Source organism: Corvus brachyrhynchos, unplaced genomic scaffold (assembly GCF_000691975.1).
Source record: "Corvus brachyrhynchos isolate BGI_N302 unplaced genomic scaffold, ASM69197v1 scaffold87, whole genome shotgun sequence".
NCBI classification, from domain to species: domain Eukaryota; kingdom Metazoa; phylum Chordata; class Aves; order Passeriformes; family Corvidae; genus Corvus; species Corvus brachyrhynchos.
The window spans coordinates 5,148,860-5,171,117 of NW_008239767.1; the positions used below are offsets into that span (position 1 = coordinate 5,148,860).

A 22,258-nucleotide genomic window follows, 5' to 3' on the forward strand; every position below is an offset into this window, starting at 1 on the left:
TTTAAAGAAGGATTTATACTCTTTTGTTACTTCAAAGCACATGATCTCTACTACACAGAAAAAAGGTTTGCAAGGAAGTGCTACTGTTCAATCCCCCGCATTCCTCAGAATACAGACTTTGAAATATTTTCAGAGTTCAGTGAAAGATTTCACTCAATAATTGAGATTCTGTGAACAAAAGTGGTAAAACTTCAGTAGACTTTAGGATTTCAGGGTCAGGCCCAGGCTGTTTCAGCTTTTTAACATTTACGTCACTAAAAGCATATGCCACTGTATTTTTTCAATATGTAGTGTAAACCTGATAGCATATTATGTTTTCTTTGCTTCCAATTACATCATATTTCTTTTCAAAACATTCAAGTAACACTGCTCCCTATAAAAGTGTTGAGTGATAAACCAAGAAATTCACAAAAATAAATGAAAATATGAAAGTTTACTGTCATAGTAAACCACTTAATAAGATGGATTAACCCAATTTTATTTTTGAGCCCTTCAAACAATGAATAGTCTTGCAAGATACAATTGCCACTGGATGACATAACCACAAAAAAGGATAACATACTTTGGACTGTCTGACAGGTTTGGAAGATTATCTGTTCTAATGTAAACCTCTGGACAAATCTCAGCAGCAGTAAATCTAATAAACTTTACTAAGACCTTTAACTCTTTCTTGTGCTTTCATTTAACTTTTTTTTTAAAGCTTCCATGTATTTCTTCAAAATATATTTCTAATTTTACAATCCCTGGGTAACTTCCAGGATTTATTTTGTTATTAATTACCACAGTGTGTGCAAACCAACATCCCCATCTCAAATTATCAGAGCATAATGGGCAATTCCAAGTGAATGTAAGTAACACAGACATTCCAGCAAGCAGGTAAATAACCTGCCCCTGAAACAGCGCTGAAACATTAAACAGTACGCACATTTGAACACCTCTGTTAACTGCAACTCCTCTGAATTCTCTCAGTAATTTGCATTTATGGCTAAGAATAATTTTACCACAATCCGTGCTGAAGTAGTCCACTTCTCTGCAAAACCTGCCTCACTCACAGTTAATCAAGGTTAGCATTAGAAGTGTCCACTTACAGATAAAACTGATTATACTACCAGACACTGCTATAAAGACATTACCTATAAAGCTGTTTGCACACACAATGCACACAAAGACATTGTCAGAGTGGGTTTTTATTTCCCTGTAGTAATGTATTTGTCACACTCCAGGAAAAGATACATACATGGTTTAGCAACCCTTACCTTGCCCTCTGCATACCCAGATGGGTCCACCTCCTCCTCCTGTGTTTTCTGCTTTCCACAACAAGAACTAAGCAGAATATTAATAAAAGGAGTTTTGTGAAATAAGGCATCTTGCTGGAAATGGGAGCCGGGCACTCTGCACTCCAGTGACCTCCTGTAGTACAAGATCCCCCAGGCTTAAACATTGAATCAACTCTAATTCTGGTGTGGCGCGTTGGTCGGCGATCAGTGTCAGAAACGCTGCGCTCCCGGCGTGATGCATTCCACAGGCTTTCAAGGGGCTTCGCACTCAGAGCTTTTCCCTCATCACCGCTAAATGATTGGCCATTACTCACCAAGTTTGCCTCACTAAACATTTCCACTGGGTCCTAAAGGATACTTACTAAAGCCATTATATAAAAACCTGCAATTCTGCATGCCGGCTTTTTGCTCAATCCCCTAATCTCAGCGCTATCCTCCTGCCAGACTGCAAAACCAGGCTGTCCCTTTTCATTAGGCTTTCTACATTTTTTGATCCTCTGTATGGCATCTTTTTCAACTGGTAACTGCCTGTGCCGCGTTTCAGGCATGTATCTCATTGTAATATGAGTGGATTTTAATGGATTTAGGGCAGGTGAAGTTTTATTTTCTGTCTGGCTCTTCATGCTGTTGAAGACGGAACATGAGCTACGTCCCCTGAAAATGCTGACTTTATTTACAGTTAACTTCAAAGGAAAATTAAAACAGTAACTCCCAATCTATACATGCAATTGCATTCACATAAACCAAGTCACCTTTTTTTTTTTTTTCAAATAGTTATTTGCACAATCAGGCATTTTAACTTTTATCAAAGAAGATCAAAACTAAAATTAAAAGATACAAAGCAGCTATTTCTTTAATCACAAGGAAGAGGCTGTTTCCAAAATCCATTCAAGGCCTATTTCCTCAGAGCCTGGTCACAGGGCAATGCTGATTTGGCCTCTCTGCGGAACACCGGGCTGTGTTAACAACAGCCGGTGTGTGGTACTCACAGGAGGGCAGAAGTCTGCTTGGCACAGCAGGGATTCTGCAGGAAAAGCAGAGCACATTCAGAGCAAACGCTCCAGAGCAGCAAGCAACTCAAAATCCAGCAGAATGTCTAGTGGGTCATACCTCTTCCAGAACTCTCTTCCGTGAGCCCATGTTTGCAGTACTTGAATTGAACAGGGATTCAAGCACCACACAACAAGGAAACACAGTACTTCTATTTTAGAGGCTACAGGACCTAAACAGGTTTTTTAGGGTTTTGCTGTGTGATTTTAGGGGGGAATTTGTGTAGTGGTTTCTGCTTGTTTTTATTTAATTTCTAATGAAATAGACAAATCAGGTTAAAAGATGTTAATATATTGACATCAAATTAGCCTGCAGCACAAAGTGTAACTGCTGAACAAATATAGACTTTTGTCTGAACTTCTCACAGAAATTATTTTTTCACCTTTGCTCCCTTATACCTGCAAACAAGATTACCAACAATACAGAGAAACTCTAAAAGACTCAGATTTAGGGGTTTTTATATATTTACACATCCCCCTTAGACGCAAAATGGGCTTTCCTTATTTTGGAAGTTGTTATAGCTACTTTAGTGTTGCAAAACAGTAATATATAGTATAGTTGACAAAATTTAGGAAAGCTCTAGGTAGCTTGATAAATACTTGCTGAAAAACAGGATGAGAATCTCACTTAAGTCATTGGTATTGATGCCTTAGGTTTTAACTTTCATATTTTTCAAATCCTATACTGCCTGGTGTGTAACTCTGAAGTTTCCTGTAGCCTGTTAACTTCTGCTCTCTCATGCTAGGTAGACATAACAAAGCCTCTCCAGCCCTGCTCTCCAAGGACACTCAGACTGTCCTAGGCCGAAAAAGTATAAACCAGAAGCCTCTAAAGGGGGGGTAGGCTTGGGGAAATTACATCATTAACTGAAGCTTTAATTGGAGAATTAGCCCTGACATGCAAATGAACCAAACCTATAAAAGTGTGAAGAACTCGTGACCTGTTGTCCATCTTGGGGGGTCCATCTTGGCAGCAGCCTCTGGCTCCCCAGGGTGTACCTCTGAAGGCCCTTCAAATAAATACCTACCTTTATTCCCTTACTCCTGTCTACCTGTCTAGTCTCAAATGTTTTTAGGTAGCCACTTCAGGCATCACTACCATGTTTGACAGCAACAAAATGAAAGCTAGCTAAATTTCCTTGTCTATGAAATAAACATGCTGAACAATAATTTGAACAGTAATAATACAAGAGGAAGATTATCCCACCCATTGCTGTCTTCTACTTCAGTATTTAAACAGTCACAGATGAAACTTCTCAAAACCCTAACAATTGTAGGCCTACTGCTTGTACATGCTTTTTCACAGTATTCATGAATATTACCAGGGACTTTTAAAATAAACTTATTATAAGAAGATCTCTGGGTCCAAAGTATTGATTTTAGGTTAAAAAAAAAAAAAGAACGCATTAAAAAAAGCCCCGAAAGTAACAAAGGAAAAAACCAACCAACCAAAAGAAACCCCCACACAAAAACCCAACCAACCAAAAAAAACCCCAGACAAACAAGAAACCAACTGCCATGTGATATGTGAAACATATCCAAAGACTGGCTTGAAACTTTATTACTAGCAGGGTTGTAATAAATATTTCTCTTAAGCATGTTCATATATATGAGAATTTAAGTATAATAAGGTTTAAATTTTCTTTAGTAAATAAAACTACATATGAAACATTCAGTTCAACACATTATGTATATTTCTGGTATAATTAAAAGACAATAGCTCTGGGTAAATAATTATATTACATATTTATAACTATTGCAAGAATAGACATGTTTCGTATAATCTTCAAATTTTAAAAACAAGATATACAATTGAAAGTACTAGAAGAGGACATTCAAATCTTTCAAAAGGTTATCCAATCTTTGTTCCGAAAAATAAAAATCAAAATAATGCAAGTAGTTTTCTGGCACCTACTTTCCTCCCATACTCTTTTCCCCCTTCCACACACACAAAGCAGCATCACAACCAATTTGTATGTGTTTTCCCTCTGGAAATGTGTCATGGCAAACTAAAGTGGTTACAAAATTGTATTCCCTCTAAATTAGGAGTTCATCAGACACAAACACATAGTAGTGTTTCATTTTATAATCCCCTCTCCAATGTCAAATCTCATACTAACTTAGGGTACTTAGATGGGTGTTTATGCCCCCGTAAAAAACTTAATCAACCACTTCTTAAAAATTGTCTTTTTCTAGTTTATAAATGACACAAATTTAGTCCCATTCCACATGCCTTAATGTTACTACTCCACTGCACTGTTTCTCCAAGTATCTAGCGGGCACTCAATTAAAACTTCTAGCTGCATGTCCAACTTTGCTTTTCTTACAAGTAATGTATCCGTAGGTACATTAACATTCATAAGGATTTAAGCGTAAATACAAAAGTAACCTTTGTAAACAGTTTCCATGTCATAGCCAATACAGAATGTTCAGTGAAGCATTCAAGTCACTGCTGTTAGGACAAACCACCTTACAACTCAAATATATACTCGTTAGCCAAACATATTCTACGAAATATGAGAGCTGCCAGCGCAAAGGTCAGCAGGACGATGAGCACAGTTGAGCCCGTGTGGTTCGTGTTGACCCTCGGCTGCTGTGCCCGGTTGAAGTCGGTTGAAGTCGGGGCCCGTCTCTGGCTCTGCTGCTGCGCACGGCGCTGCCGAGGACTCATCGAGGTGGTGGTAGTGGACACAGCTGGAGTACGCTCCTGGCCAGCCACTGCACTGCTGTTCTGAGTTTCAGACTGGAAAAGAAATGTTGGGAGTTGTGAGACAATACAGCACATAAGATTAGCAAGAGATAAAATCATAAGGACTAAAATGTACTCTTCAGATAACTGTTAATACATGTCACTAATAATTACAAGATTGTTATAGCTGAAAATTAGCAGTCCTATGGACAAGAAAAGGCTGAAGGAATTCTGTCAAACCATATTTGTGTTAAAGAGATTTCAAATATCTTTGTCTATGATTTGTTTTAACTCTTTGCTGCTCACGAAATCTTTAATAATCCTCCAGATAGTTAAATCTCTGAGGATTTGCAATGTCACCTATACTGAAGGGGAAACAAGTTGGGGAAGCCAAAGGAAGGATGGAGAGAAGTCCAAGTACTGTAATTAAGCAATGCTGCAGTGCTTCCTTTGGACAGCTGGGTTCAGAAGTCTGTTCTCATCACCACCACCACCACTGAAAAAAAAAAATCACAACAGAAGTCCTAACCACAAACCACCTACGTGATACCAGCAGGCGTTCCCAAGCACAGCACGTGTGCAGGCACTTATCTATTGCCCTCTACTGGTCAAATTCGGTGTGACATTACAAGTACTAAAAAAGAAACTTCAGCGAATCATGTTCTCCTCACGAGAGTTTTACACTGAAGAAAACAAGTTTCAATCTTATGAACTAGAAAATATGACATCTGATCTTCCACCAGTCTAATCCTTCTTGCAAGACTAAAAAGCTCAAACTTCCGACATTTAATATCAAAAATAGTGATACAGGACAGTCATAAGAAATAAGCATTTGACAAGGTTCAACTTTGAAGTGTTTAAAAAAAAAAAAAGAAGCTCTGAGAAAAAATCGCAGATTTTAAAATTTTTAAGTCTTATTTTCAGTCCTCAGAACAGTTTTCTGGTATTCCTATTTAAAGCAACTTGCAGCTATTTTCCAGAGTTAGCTTTCTCCCCCTTTCCTTCTAAAAGATTATCATTACAGCAGGTAAAACTAGAACTCTGGACATTTTATATTTGTTTCCAAAGCCTTTTAATGGACACAATACCCATAACCTTAAGCACTGCTTCAGCCATCTACGATATCCATAAAAGATAACCTTTCCACACGACCAGATAGGGAATGTCCTCAACTGCGTATCAGGTTTGACAATCCACAAAACAATAAATATCACTTGGTCTGTGTGTGGACAAATTTTCACCTCGTCAGTGATTTGTCTAGCCCAGGGAAGAGGCTTTCCATTCCTACCTCCTCATCATTATTATTTCCCACTGTTTATCAGTGGCAAGGAAGTACTTACGCAATTACTTGCCACATTTGACAACTTGCCTGTTTACACAGGTGTCTTGCCTAAATAAGCAAAGCAGCTTGGGTAGCTTCAAAGAAAAATGTTTTTAAAAGACACATTTTATCAGCAGAGACAGCCACTAACACCCCAAGCAGCCTGTCATGATTTCCAGTACACTGCAAAAAAAATAAATTGCTTCACACTGAACTCACTTGAAAGCTCCTCATGCCAAGGAAAATAAAGACTTAGGGAAGCCAAGTCTTTGAAAAATGAAATTCCTAGACTCATCTACATTCCCATCATCCAGAAGGTGAGGGGGACAAAAGTGAATTCAGGACACAAGAACTACCAATTCAAGTAGGCAGTGTTTTTCTTCTTCTAATAGTTTTTAAAGAAATTTTAAAAATCTATAAATATTCCTAGTCCATCTTACTAACAAAAGTACCTAGCACTGGCTGTCCCACACATCTTCTCATCACTGCAAAACTTTAATAATAAAACAGAAAGGCCCTGTTCTGAACAGAACAAGCTGTCATACACTGACATGAACAGATCTGTGATTCAAGAGAAATCTCACTGAGAATTTCAAGGTTTTAAGCTATTTTTCTGAGGAAATTATAGATGGATTGGGGTGGCAGCAGACCAACAGCTTCACCCAAAGCTCAGCTAATGCACCACCTTGAGATTCTCAATCAGTGGCCAACTATTACCAGACATGCAGAAGAAAGATAAGAAATGAGTGATTATGATCCAATATAAATTTGAGTCCTGGTGCTACAGTATCTTAAATGACAGATAGATAGATAGATTTTTTTTTTGTTTGAAGACTAAATTGTTAAGAATCCTAAAAGTGGCAGATGCGCTGTACTAGCAAAAAAAATCAAAATCATCTTGTCTTCACCCTAATGGCAAGTCTTTAAACTTTTCATAAGCAAACATTACAAGTTTTTTAGACTAACACAAAACCTCACATAACACAAGTTCCATTAATTATTTCTGCCAAATCATGGTTTTTGTCAAACCACACTGGAAATATGGATGAGGGCTTAACAGACTAAAAATAGAAATATTTAATAATAGTTACATTGTAGTCACCTTTAGCAGCTGATCTTATCTTTACAGACATTTAATACACACATGTAATATTATTACATACTATTTATATTACTACATGTCATATTATTTCTGAAACTTCTGAAACTGTTTGGACTGATAGAAAACTTTGCTCCAAGGACATCTGATTAATTATTTGATGAATAAGCTATTTCAGTAAAATACACTTATATCAGAGTTAACAAAAACTTGTATCGTCTAACAAAATGCAAGTAAGGAAATTTGCAACATGTTTAGTCTACTGAAGAATGGTGAAATTCATTGCATCCTTTATATCTCCAGGCCATTATTTAAAAAAATTTTATCAGAATACTAGAAGGATTAAATAATCATCTTAGAAGGGATGTTTTAAAAATACAGCAAACTCTAGGAACACAGAACCATATAAATCGTCTGGGTTACTGAAGTCTCTTTCACTTATACTAATGATCTGGGGACAGATGCAGATATCAGGATAGGTGAAATACTTGTTTGTTTGTGTGACTTCCAACTGAAGAAAAGCCAAAGTTTGACACAGCATGGCTTAATGGCTAATATGAAAAACATCTATTTTTTAATGAATCAAAGTTGGGACAAGTATTGTCAATTGCCAAGACATTTAAAATTGTTGCTGTAGTATTACAAAACTAAGACACCCCTTAACAGAGATAAAGGGAAACACTTTTTACCAATATATCATTCAGAACTTATGATTAAAGATAAGGGCTTCTATAAATCTCATGCATCAGAACACAGCCTCATTTTTTGACAGAAACCTCCTTCATCAGCTCAAGAGTAGCTGGCTTCAGTTACACTGTTTATTGGCCCTCATAATGCTTCATCCAGCCACTACTATCAGTGCAGCTCACTACTATAGGATATTGTTTACTAACAGGTGTACTGAGGCTTAATGTATTCCCAGCTTATCAGAAAACAGCCTAACCACAATTTTTACCTTGTTCCTTGATAAAGCTTATCAAGCATCAACTTTATTCATTAGCTATAAGCCCCAAGGTGGGACATCATTCCATATTAATACACCAAATGTATTGCTACAGATTCGGTGGGAGTTCAGACACCCATAATCCACATGGATTTAGTCAGCGCAATCAGGGGGGAAGACAGAGAAATGCAGCCTACCAGCCTCTGCTGCTGAGTAAACTGCAGTACTCTCCAGTGTCCACCAAAGAGTCCCACAGACTGTGATCAGAGTTTTGGTACCAAAATTTAGGTGACCACTGGACCTGAGTCCAACCCAAGTCAAACCTGAGTATCTATAATATATTCCTTCAAAAACATTGTTTTGCTCAGATGTGGAAGGATCTCACCTTAATACTAAGGGCAATTACTTTTATCAAGCCAACTTTCAGTAGTACCTTGCCTGCAATTTGAATACTGAAACAAGAATAATGTACCACTACTTTGGCCTGAGCAGACAGCAACTACAAATCAAAAGAAAAAAAAAAAAAGAAAAAAAAATATTGTCAGAAGTAGTCCAGAGGTGTTCTCTGCGCTGGGTTTAGACTCCTCAGACGTACTGTGTCGCGTAATGCCTTGGACAGCCTGGTGTTTTACTCTTATTAATGCCTAAAGACGGTTCTTTGCAGCTCTGTATCCTTTTATACAGGTTGCTGTGGAAGCATTTTCCAGAGTAGTGTTGTTCCTTTTCTTGTTCTCATGCTGTTGTACTCGTTGCCTTGCACCTGGCAAACCTCAATAAAGTTGTTGTGACAAGTTCTCTTGGGAAGCAGCTCTCACTGGCATGAGAGCCAACCCCTTCCCCTTCTTCTTCTTCCTTGAAAAATAAGCTGTTTAAAGCCTTGATAAATGTTTAATAATACAGGCACATAAAACTTAGCAGCCAACGTGCAACATCTGCACCAGTGTTGCACATTCCAGTCATTACTAACAGGGCTGTGAATGGGAACAACCACAGCTGGTGTGGCAAAAAGACGAGAGAAGGTGGGGAGGAAGGGAAGTGACCTGGAAGACATGGTCATGTAGGGGAAGCACGAAAGTCAAGAACTCTGAGTGCACCTCTCCCACAGCATAGACAAACACATCCATGAGGCAACTACACAGCATGTATCTTCAAAGGGCAAGAATCTGTAAGACTGAAGTACTGAGTAACACAATGACAGCCAAAATATAAACAGCGGTTTCAAACTGAGTTTTGAAATCGGAAAAACACATGCTTAACTGAAACACTGTAAGTCTTGGTCCTTCTTTAGTCAGTGGGCATACAATCCTTTCCCTAAGTGAAAGCTGACAGAAGGGAGAGCTAACTGAAAATATATTTTCTTCTGATGGAATGAAAAATTCTCTCTTCAGGAATAAGGGCCCCCACAGAACAAAGGAATGGACACAAAGTGATGCCATGCCAGAGACACGTTTCAGTGTGCTCTTCATACAAGAATTATGTTAAGCCTGTCCCAGAAAGGACATCACTGTGCTCACAAATATATTGCCATTAATACATTTTAAAAATCCCTGTCCTTTATACTTAAAGGTATAAAACATTATGGAATGGAGAACTGTTGCTGGAGAGAACAAACATGAAGCAGTCGCACAGTAAAACACAGTCTAGAGATTCCTTCACCTTCACGTAGGGGTGAGCCTTTCCTTAGCACCTATTTACCATTGTGTCTTTAATGTAAAGACTGGTTACAACTGTTCTAGGAGCAAAAGAAAGGTAACACTCCATTTTTTCTGCATGATTACTTCTAGTATTCACCTCTGTATTGTTTAGAAAGACAAAAGGTCCCATGGCTTCAGAGTGAGACACATTAATCTACTGTACCAGAAGGAATTACACAAACTAATACAAGAATTCAGCACTGGGCCTACCTCTCCCCTTTATACTCTTTTCAAAGAGAGTAAACCCAGCAAATTTTCTACAATAGCTTTTAATTAAACACACATTGTAGAGTACATGGCAAACATTTATTTTATCCACGAAGAGAGAATAATATGTTTTGGTGCTGCCTACATCTAACACAACTTAATAAGGCAGACTTAATCAGGTCTTTACATAACAAGAACTCAATAAACAGATTTTACACATGTAAGAAACCCAGCTGAGTAGAAAAGATCTGAGGTTAGCATGGGTAGTCTTTCACACATCTAAACAGAACAAGGCCCAGAGTGCCCTACTTTGAAAAGATTTCTATTAACTTTCACATGAATAAGAACACAAAAATAGCAAGCTCAAATTCCTTAAAATAGTCTTTCCTGTTACACATTTCTTTCTTCCACTTTGTGTCTGTTTTCCCTACTGAATGGCTCCAGATAATTCCTAACACTCAAAATGTGACAGCTCAGAAACACAGGTGTTGGTTCAAACTAAAACTAAAAATCCCGAATATTAATTCCCTAAAACATGAACCTGCTTATCATTTACAGTTAATCATATATAAAAATATTTTACATGCATTTATATGTTTAAAGGTCTGATTTCCCATGGGCCTGTTCTTCTGGAAATTAAATTTATCATTAATTATTAAATCAGTATAATTGATAAAACCAGTTTTCTTAAAAGTGTGATTAATTTTAAAAAGTTTCTCTCCTCAAGAAAACACCAGCAATGCCTTGGTATGTCAGCTCTTTCTACTATATTAGCCAGGATTTGTAACAAGAAGAATAAAATAAAATGGTTTATTAAATCCTGAACAATCTGGAAAAATTCTTCTTGTGGAGAAAAAAAGTATGCTATTAGCATGTTTATATTTCTACGTAGCTTGAAAATATGTTTCAAACACACAACAGATGTTCTGACGTTATTTGACATGTTTTAGGTTTTTTAACCAATCTGCAGCCCCATCCTCTCTAAAAAAGGCAGCTTAGCTGGGATTTGCCTGCAATTTATCAGTGAATTTAGATTGCATTTGCAACAGTTCTATCAGCAGCTGCCTTGGCCCATCACCAGACCTCAGTCACTTCTGAAACCTTTATGTAAGCCCTACACCTAGCAGTTTTAAAACATAAGTGTCATACTTCAAATGGTAAGAATATTTTAGAGTTACTTAAGACGTTATAAAAGGCAGGGAGATAGTATTGATTAATATTTAAAAGCTACAGGTTATCACTGAAACATTTTTTGCCTCTGGCTAAGAATTCTGTTGAAAAAAACCCATGCTACATTATGCAGATGGTAAATTGTAGTGCTTCAGACACCATAAAATTTTAATCAACACTTAATGTAATTAAAGGAAACATTGGGAAGAAGAACTGCTAAAAGAACTTTATTTGTTGTTTTAAGGGAAGGAAGTGAAAGCAGAGATTGCTATTTCTAAAAGTTATTCAGCACACTATTTGCTAATAGATTTTATATAAAAGTATGCAAGAGTTCCAGAATAAATATGTGAACTACATACTCTTAATCAGGACTCAGCTTAAGAGAACCAATTTCATGTTCAGACTATGCCCAATAAAGCTCAAAGATGGACCATACCGTCGCACTTGTTGGATCTGGGAATGCTCTAGCTGCACCATCCTGCTGAGGCTCACATGAAGCAGCAGAGTGGTTCAGTCCTGATGCGTTTGAGGGTCCAGCCTCAGACCTCCTGGATGAATTGACCTCTGCCTACAAGAAGCACATATGTACACTTCACAGACAAGATCAAAGTTGCTCCAAAAAGATCTGGCTTATTGTGGAATGTGTATTTTATTGTAGAGAATATGAGGCTTACCAAAATGTAATAATCAGATGTGCCAGTTGCATCTCAATCACACAGCAATACGTTAAAGAAATTTTCATTCTTTAAAAAAGTCTGCAAATGTGCAGTTTAAAAAACAATTTTGAAGTTTGTTTGCACGTAAAAACAAATACAACATTCAAAAAAAGCACAGATGTAGAGAGCAAAAAATAAAATTCTTTAGAAGATCCAGGACATTATGTCAGAATAACACCATTTTTAAAACTTGTGTTTTGCATGTCCTTAAGACAATGCTGACCTACTGTTGATACAAGTGAAGTAGCACAGCCTGTTCCCCCACAAGACTAAGGAGCGTCTTGTGAGTGCTAATGTAATGTGGCTATACTGGTTTCAGTACCAAAGTTGCCTCACAGACAGAGTGGGCATATATGCATGACACTACATTGGGTAGTATATGCATACCAATATTCAGTATTTAAATTTCAGCACAGAGTAAAACAAAAAATGTATCTTATGATACTGCTTTCGTATACATTTACAAAATGTCTACTAGGCATTATTTCCCAGAATTTAGGTTTCATGCCTAGGAAATCTGAGACAAGAAATCAGTAGTATCATGTAGGAGAACACAAACCCTAGTATACATGCTAGCAATAATCTCTTGGGAATGGAAAAGTATGTACCATTATAGTGCTGAACTGAAATACTTTTAAAATTGACACATTTCAAATAAAAAAAGAAGTCATGACCAGACCAATTTTTATCAGTAAGCAAGTCACCTCCCAAGTCATGTGTCTAGATCCCAATTTATTACAAGGACGACAACTTCAAATCTAGTAACTGTCTTCAAATGCAGATATAAGTAGTGGTGGTAGTAGTAGCAAGAAATACAAACGGTGTATTAGAAAACAACCAGTTATGGTGACAACAAACTGATAAGATCACAGTATAATATTCTTTCATTATACTATTTAGTGTGAGGAAATTAAGTTCTCTCTTTCTTGATGTGTATTACCTCAAGAGAATCCAAGAAATATGGCACCGAAACAATCTGGAGATGGATTTAACATTTGAAAATTTAGAAGCTGACAACACTGCTTTCCCCTTGCATTTGACTATTATGAACAGTAATATCAGACAGGAAAAGTTATGATTCAAAAATGGATCATCAACAAAGCAACACAGAATTATGAAAAATTTAGACTGGAATAGACCTCTAGATGTCCCTGGACCAACTCTCTCTAGAGTCATGTCCAGACAAGTTTTGAGCATCTCCAAAGCTGGGGATTCCACAGCCTGTCTGGGTAGTCTGCTCCAGCAATTTGAAAACGCTTCTTTCCTACATTCAATCATAAGTTCCCTGGAACCTGTGAGTACTGATTTTCATACTCTTCCTTTTTCCAAGATGAGCTTATTTAACCTTTACTGTTAATCTCTATAAAGGACTACAAAATGTGCATATGATTTACTTTAGTTTATGAAAGTACTAAGTCTAGTATCTAGACTGAAGTCAGACTAACATTCAAAAGATGACCAACATATTTAAACATAATAATGATGGTGAGCAGAGAATTAATTTTACTGCAAAATATGCTTTGTAACGGCAACATGAAGGTAAACTATACTGTTTTACAGTGATACATATGCTATCAGTAATTTCTTTTTCTTTCCTTTTTTAAGCAAAATGGAATTTCTGTTATATAACACCTAAAATGCAGAAAAAATTTTGGAAGTCAATATAAAACTAATACAAAATATAATTTTCTATTAAAACAGACAGGAACAAAGGTGGATGTTCACAGAAGCAGGAAAACCGTAATGAGAAAGTGTGTTGGATTTTTTTTCCCTCCTGAATTTCATATTCCTATCTCAATACCACACATGGGGCTTTTTTTTAAATTACCACTTTGTTTAAAGCTGGTAAGAAACACAATAATCCTGGGATCACCTACACAAAGTTAGGAAATCTCTTCTTTAAGGATGAAGCTAATGCAGAGTTTGCTAGTATGTTTGCTAGTAGAGAGACTCTCTCACATTATACACTCAATCAGCAATCTGATGTTAAATCTTACCCCATAAATTGACATGGAATATATCCAAATGATTGAAAACTTCTGTATTTCCTGCTAGTAATTCATACTATTAGTTTATTACAAACACATCAATTGAACACCTCAGCCTAACATCAAACAGATAAGAAAGTCAAGCAAAGCAGAGAAGCAGGAAGCTTAAAAAACCCCAACCCCTAAAATTTGATTTGAGATGGGAAGAAGGATGCAATCAGAGGACAGAACTGTTTTACCTTACTAAAAAAACCCCACAACGGATTGTAAAAGGCTGTAGAAACCTAAGACTTTTGTTCATTTTTTCCCTGACAAGTGCTTGTTCTTAGGAGGTGGTGTCAAGCATATAGGTACATGGAAAGCACCAATGTTCTTTAAAGACTGATGTCCCTAAGTCTTTCATTTTAAATCTGAAAAAGGTATGAAATGTAAGCTACGAATTTTCTCTCACAGAAGAAGCCCAAATAAAAACATACTCTGATATTTCTAGAATTTCTCTGATGAAGATTAGCAGTTCTTAAGTAAAAATCAATCCTACAATTTTAAACCCTTATATATTTTTAAAAAGCCAGGAAAAAGCAGTCCATTGCTTCTCCAAGTAGCTCAGCTTTAGAACTCTGTCCCTCTATCTCATCTTTGTAAAATACTTGGAGATGTTTTTATCATAAGCGTTATGGCATGAGAACATGCATGTCCTGCAAAATTGGCAGGGATGCTCAGAAGACGACCATCTTTGCTTTCATGGCACACAAAAAAAGTAAAAGTAGCCTTTAGGACAGCGTTAGAAGAACATGGGTGACAAAAGAGGACATATTGCCAGCCTTGGCCTTAGTGAGGATGTGCTCTGCACTAATGCCGCATTGTCATAAAATAACTGTAGCTCCCTGCCCTCATGCACAGTAGTCTTCCTCCGTGGCTGACTTAAGAGTTTAGTGGTAAACCCAGTGAAAAACAACACTGTGCATGCAAGACATGCAATTCTCTAAGGAATGTATTTGTCTAAACAAACCTTGCTTTCACTGAAACACAAGCTAGAGAACACATTTTTCGGTCACAGCAACTTCCATACCAGAGTTCAACTTTCAGTATCTTCAGATAGTAGCAGAGTAGTTCAAAAGAATTTGCAACCATTTTTCAGTAGTAATATGTTTTATTCCTTCCATAAGCCAAAAGGGGAAAAAAAAAAAAATCACAAAGGTAAAAAATTTAGGTTAGCTCTGCCCAAACTTTCCTAGAACTTTCATGATAAGACTAATTCTGGAGAATTCAATCAAGTTATTAGTGTCTGAAAATAGGGAAGTAAAAGGTAGTTTTTACCACACTGGTCACCACTAGAATTAAAATTAACCAATCAATGCTTGAGATGCACAACTTATTAACTAGCAAATTTCAAGAGATCCACTCTTATTTTTCTCTTTCAGACTATACCAAGAAAACAGGCTTCCAAATAGCCATAGATGAAGGTTTTCTGAAATTATGAATGTTTCTGCGATTTACAAGTTTTTCCTCAGTATTTTTTTTCTAATTTTATACAAGAGAGGTAAAAGTTTAAACAGTGACTTCACCTTGAAGCTAATTTGCCTGGCAAGTTCTTTAGCCTCCTTGTCTGCCTGGCTTGACACGCTTCCAGATGTCAGTGGTAAGAGGGCTGTCTTCATAGACGTGCCACACATTTCACAACAGAAGTCTTGTGACCTGCCCACAAATGACAGAATAGCATGTTCTCAGTGTTCCTGTGTGCTTGTTTAAACAAACTTTTTGCAGAACAATCCATACAAAGTCAAGTGGTGGCAAGGCCAGTAGCTTAGAAACACTTCCCTCTGCCTCAAATCACATTATCTTGAAAAAATATGTTGACAATTATCTATATTACTAACACAAATTCTCTCATGTCATTTAGGAAAGTATTAACAACTGACTTACATAACACGATTATTTATACTTTATTAATAATTTCTTACAATTAAAAAACCTATTTTATATCTGCAGCAAATAAAAATGATAAGTGATAAAGATTTAACTATTATTACAAATGTTATACTGGACCCAGGAGCTTGCACCTCCAATCCAGGAATTTCGGTTTCTAGGAAAACCTTACCTTCCCTCTCTTGCACACATCATCGGTATATGGGGCACACTGCAGGCAGCTCTCCAGGCCAGTGAGGAACCGTAGAGCCTTGACAGCACAGTATCAAGACCAACCTGTCCCACTGACTCACTCCTGTTACTGAATGCCACTGAGAAGAGTCTGGTTCTGCCTTCTTTACAGCCTCCTTTCAGATATTAGTACACATAGATATAATCCCCTGAACCTTCTCTTCTCCAGGCTGAACACTCCCAGCTCTTTCACTATCTCCCTGTATGAAACATGTTCCAGCCCTCAATCACCTTTGTGGCACTGCACTGAATTAGCTCCAGGAAGTCCTTATCTTTCTTGTACCCTGACCTGGCCACAGCCCCGACCTGAACCCAGCACTCCTGGTGTCTCACCAGTGCTGAGTACTGAAGTAGGATCACTTCCCTTGACCGCCTGGCAATGCTTCTCCTCATGCTACCCAGGACACCATCAGCCTTCTTTGCTGCAAGGGCATCCTGCTCCCTCATGATCAGTTTGGTCTCCACCAGAACCTTCCCTTCCAAGCTCCCTTCCAGATAATCAGCTGGTGTTATTCCTCTCCAGGGGCAGGACTTTTCTCTGACATTCCTCCAGCCCGCTGAGGCTCCTCTGAATGGCAGCACAACCTTCTGGCATATCAGCTACTCTGCTCTGTTCACCTGCAAACTTGCTGAGGGTGCACCTCGTCCCAGCATCCAGGTTGTTAATGCCACTAATGACACTGAATAGCACTGGCCCCAGTAATGACACCGGGAATACACCAGTAGTGACCAGCCTGCAGTTGGATATTGTGTTAGTTATCACAGTCCTTTGAGCCAGGCAGCTCAGCCAGTTCTTAATCCACCTTACTGTCCCCACCTACCTAGGCTGTACTTCATGACTGAGGATAAGGGAAAGAACACCAAAAGCCTTGATAAAGTCCCTATAAACAACACCCACTGCTTTCCATTTGTCCACTAAGCTAATAATTTCATCATAGTAACCTCATCTTAAGCTAATTTCCTGGAGATCATTTAGAAGCAGTTGCTTCAGAATTTTGTCATTATTTCATTATTATTATTATGTACTTAAGGGCAAAGATACATTATTGTCTTGGTTGTTTTCTCCCCCACTTACTATCAATTCCATCATACCCACTTTCCCTCCATGCTGCAATTAGTACCGGATCACAATGTTAATTACATCTCCAAGCCTGAATTTCCGACAAACCTCTAATATGACCACACAATGCTGGAAAGAACAGAGCCCTCTCAAAAGTATTTTGTTTGACTGCAAGTTCCAAGTTTGCACAATATTCAGAGAAAAAAAACCAACTACATATGCAAGGCATCAAACTTGTTTTATATTTGGAATAAATGCAAGATAATAGACTGAAGTACCTTATTTTCTACTCAATGCATTACTCTAAAAGTGAGTGAATACATATGTACCTACAGTAACAAACTTAGCACTTACTTCTTTGCAAGAGCTCTTCTTTCTTCTGGTGTGTAATCTAGAGATCCTATTGCTCCTTCACCTTTGGTTGGCATAAAACCAATGATGGCTAATAAAGCTGTTCTTACTAAAATGGGAAAACAGAGCTATAAACAAGGTGGCAGAAACAACAGTCATGTAATCTCATTCCACACTCATAAAAGTTGCAGCTCTGACTGCAAAACTTCATTCTGCCAAGTCAATTTCATACAAGCAGCTCTGGTTTGGTGGTTTTTTTTTGGTACACTGCAAGGCTTTCTTAGTTTTGTTTTAACATCATATTGTAAATAAAGAGAAGGCCATCAGCGAACAGAGAAGAAAAAATCAATTGTAACAAAAATGTTCCAACAAGAAGAGTGTTCCATACTTTAAAAATGATCAAAAAAAGGTAAGGCAGAACTGGCATATAAAGGGGAGGGGGACAGGGAGGGGAGGGAAGGCAGGGGGAGAAGAAGAAGGTAAGAAGGTTCACAGGGAATTCTTTTTGTGTGTGCTTTCTATTAGACATTAATTCTGCACTTTACCGTATACATGCTCAGTGTTTTTCTTTTATGTAAAGTATCACAGAGTTTGTTCCTTTTATGTCATCATAATAGGGGAAGGAGCTCACTTAAAATATTAATAACTGCTTGTAACAGAATTGTCATCTAAAGCATCTCTCTTGACAACATCTATACTTGGATTTTGTTTTAGAGAAGTAATGAAATTTTAGAATTCACTTTGCTAATAGATTTAGTAAACAAATACCACATCAAAAATAAGTACCACAGAAAAGAGACAGGTATTTACAACTCCTATTTAGAAACACAGCATTTTCTGTGCTTTTAAAAAACGTAAGAGACCTAACAAAAGTTGAAGAGTGGTCTGCTAGAAAACTCCTAAGATCTTACCAACATATTTTAAAAGTGAAACTGATATGTCAAGAAATAATTGATATATTGTACTCAGCAAAACTAAAATTACTTTAACACAAGCATATTGCCTTGGATGAACTGTGCCAACTCTCAATTTCTGTGATAATAGTGTTTTAAAAAATAGAGCAGATTCAGTTATTCTGAACTCAGACCACATTATCTTTCCTCTTAGTGCTCAGAACCACACCATTAGACTTGAAAACTCCCCTCTATTAATATTCAAGCTGGCTTTAGTGATCATACAAAAACAGGGCAAAGTAATAGCATTTATTTTCATAAGAACAATTTAAATATCCACAAAGAATATTCTAACAGTCTGAGAATTCTTAATGCTTATGCATCCAAGTAAAGTAGAGCTTACCATCACCCCTCAGTTTCTCAACCCTGGCTTTTACTTAATATCATTTCCAAATCCATCTATTTTGCTCTTTCATAACCTTACATTTGACAAATTCCCCCACAATTTTACACCCCCAAAATCTGTCTCCTTTTCCACTATAAATATTCTTCATGAGATTTTTTTAGTTTAAGAAACAAGTAGTTTGACAGGGGTAACATTTTCCAAATAATTGTTACTTACTACTCCACGAAGGCTGCCATGTTTCAGGATGATGCCCTGAGATGCTTAAACAAATTTTCTTCCCCACTTCAAACCTGCCATTTGCCTTCAAAGGAAGAAGGAGGATACAAAAAAACATGCTAGAAGTTAACCCTTGAGTTTTGGTAAAAGTTGTAAAAATCATGATCAAAAGAATTCCATATGCAAACAATATGTGACAACTGTATTACTGCCACCTCACAAAATTGGCATTCAGCTTGCTGAACACAGAACTCTGTCATCTGACTCTATTAGTGCATTAAGAAAACCTTCTACAAAACTATGCACAAAGGAAGGCCTTTGCCCCAAACTACAGGTCTGCCTTCCTACATCTGTGCAATGTTTTCAACAGAAACCCAGCGGGCCCATGAGGAGAACAAAATGTTAGACAATCACATCAGCAATGTGATTTCTCCCGAAGGAAAAAACTTCAATTTATTAGGCATAAAGCTTCATGCAATTAGAGATTACCAAAATCATCTTGGAAGATTTTGGATCTTCAGTTATACTGTACTATGCAACCTTTCTTACAAAAACAACATTATGTTAAATGCCAAGAATCTCCCTCTCTCTCCACCTATGATAAAATTGATGACATGAAAATGAAAAACTAGTAAGCATGCTTACTTACCGTCAGCAAAATAATGCTGGGTGGTTTCATGGGATATTCAGGTGGTAGCACTATTCGCCCATGATAAATCCCTCCATCAAAATCTGAATCTGGCGGGCCTCTAACAGTGAAGTGCCATTCAAAAAGATTATCCTAAAATGCCCCCATCAATCGAAGAAGTGGAACAAAAAAAAAAAAAAGGGTTTGTCACAGAAATAGACAACTCAATGCCATTTTCTTGAACAAGGACAGGCTGAAGAAACAGTGCTCAGCAGAAGTTTTAAAAAGTCAAAATCAAGTGGAGAGTTACTAGAATGCAGCACTAAGGATATAACATTATAGTTTTCTGGTAATTTTCTTACACAATAATTCGCCAAAACCCTCAAATTCATTATCCAAATTTTTTACGCTAGCTGTATAAATTATGCCAAGAGTTTTATTACCCCGCAGATGGAAAACTGAGTCAATGAAGAGAAAACTGGATCTTTGCCTCAGTTAACAAAAATCTCTGGAGAACCAAGGGGAGACCTACACCAAGAAGAACACTAATGACAGCCTCCCCAAAGCTCCTTCTGTGCCCAGGTCAACACAGGGACTTGACTCACACCCCAGAGAATTCCTATTCTTCCTCTTCCACTAACAGTTTTGAAACAGCTACTGTGCCTTATTGCACAACAGGTACACTTTGAAACAACTTCTCTTTAAACATTATTTCTTTGGGGTTTTGAGCTGGCTTTTGTGTAGCAGAACTTCTGCTGCCAATAACTTCCCAAGTATTTACAAGTAGAACAACTCCTCCTGTTAGGACAGGAGCCCAAAGGAGGCTTGTTGCCAGTGAACGAAATCCCTCAGCTAATCCTAAACACTGGTATTACAGCGTTGGGACTGCCCACCTAGTTACAATTTTTCAAGTACAGGAGATAACTGTTAAGATTTCCAGCATTTCCTTTCATCTGCCACTGTTCTCTTCCCAGTGAGACACTGTTCCAATCCAGAAGTAAGACCTTCATGTAGGTTACAAATAATAGCAAGGATTAAACCTTTCATTTCACCACAGGAAGGGGAAACAAGGTACAGATAGAAACTAGTAGACAATAAGGTATATTTTATAGCATCTAGGAACATGCATCATTACGTGAGCATGTTTAGCATGTTATACATTTCTGCAAACAGCTAAAAATCAAACCTCCCAACTGATACCACAGGACAGTGCCTTTTTTTAATTAATCCAGTGAAATTAGAAGGGTTTTCTGTTTAAGCTTCTAACCACCAGAACTTCGTTGTCCTCTCAGCCCAAAAACTTAACCGGGTGTTTAGGCAAGAAGCTACTCCTTACATGAAATCCCTCTCTCTTACAATGCATCCAGAATTCCACACATTTATGTTTTTCACAGGTTTTCTTAAATGCAAAACAGCAATCCTCAGAGATCACTTTGGGTTAAGTATTTCAGTGAGCAACTCAACAACTGAGCCCGATTTCAGGTTTGGGTACAAAAAACTTGACTTAAATATTATGTATTTACACAGTCTTGGAAAGGAGATGGGGGAATAAACACATCCATGCCATAAAACTACTCAGGTGCAATGTAAAACTATTACGTACTTTCACCAAAAACCTGGAACTACAAAACCAGTGAAGTTGAATTCTGCTGCTGATTTCCATCATAGGGAAAAAAAGAGGTTTGCTAGCACTTAAATATGTACATTTTAAATATATATGCATTTTAGAGAAGTATATATTAATTAAGAGTATATGTGAATAAAACTGCCTAACTACAAGCTCTTGCAAACATATAGAGAAACAAACCTCCAAAGGCTGTGCATGATAATGATCTGTAGGATCCTTCAGTTCCGCAGCCTCTTTCATCAAACGTTTGACAGCTGAAAAAAAAAAGGCATAAGACATGAAAATGAAGAAAATAAATTAATATGCATTGCATAGAAAAATACATAAAACATTTCTTGAAGAACTCTACTCAGCTAACTAATCTTTTCCAGCATATTCCAGCTTCTTCACTAGAGTTCATAATTCAAGACACAATATAATTACTTACGATGAATAAAACTTAAATGGGTTATACAAGCATAAAGTTATGAAAAATATGTTGCATGGTCACAGAGTTTCTCAATACTGAACACTGGGACTGAAGTAGTTTTATATTAGTAACTGCACCAGACAGGAGGAAAAACATACATATTAACAGAGTTTCAGACTACAAGATATACACGGCTAACAACCTCAATATTTTATGATACAGGACATCAAAGATGTGCATCTTTAACAACTGCTGAAAAGCTTTATCCTGATACCTCCCGTAACAATTATGTGACTACTCCCTGAGTTGTTCAAAGGGAGGTCACAGTAATACTGGACAGAAACCAACACATCACCAG

The 22,258-nt window shown here is 37.4% G+C and overlaps 2 protein-coding genes across 4 annotated transcripts in view; both read right to left on the reverse strand.

The window, feature by feature from the left end:
- Window positions 1-3,042, reverse strand: part of LOC103621444 (gamma-aminobutyric acid receptor subunit rho-2) — a 37,066-nt gene extending 34,024 nt beyond the window's left edge. For both annotated transcript variants that reach the window (XM_017742911.1, XM_008640256.2), the window contains exon 1: window positions 1,257-3,042. In XM_017742911.1, the coding sequence (XP_017598400.1) occupies window positions 1,257-1,612 (356 nt within the window). In that variant the 5' untranslated portion in view covers window positions 1,613-3,042. The remainder of the gene's footprint in view (window positions 1-1,256) is intronic.
- An 805-nt stretch (window positions 3,043-3,847) lies between these two features.
- UBE2J1 (ubiquitin conjugating enzyme E2 J1) lies at window positions 3,848-21,774 on the reverse strand. Of its 2 annotated transcripts, XM_008640258.2 has the most exons (7): window positions 21,672-21,774; window positions 19,886-20,017; window positions 19,237-19,321; window positions 17,725-17,830; window positions 15,719-15,848; window positions 11,886-12,017; window positions 3,848-5,069 (listed from the first exon to the last, which is right to left on the reverse strand). In XM_008640258.2, exons 1-7 carry the CDS (start codon window positions 21,768-21,770, stop codon window positions 4,797-4,799), a joined length of 957 nt encoding a protein of 318 aa, XP_008638480.2. In that variant the 5' UTR covers window positions 21,771-21,774; the 3' UTR covers window positions 3,848-4,796. The 2 variants fall into 2 exon arrangements, with proteins under 2 accessions (XP_008638480.2, XP_017598389.1); XM_017742900.1 differs by lacking the exon at window positions 11,886-12,017 and having other exon boundaries at window positions 4,734-5,069.
- Between the last annotated feature and the right edge of the window lie 484 nt (window positions 21,775-22,258).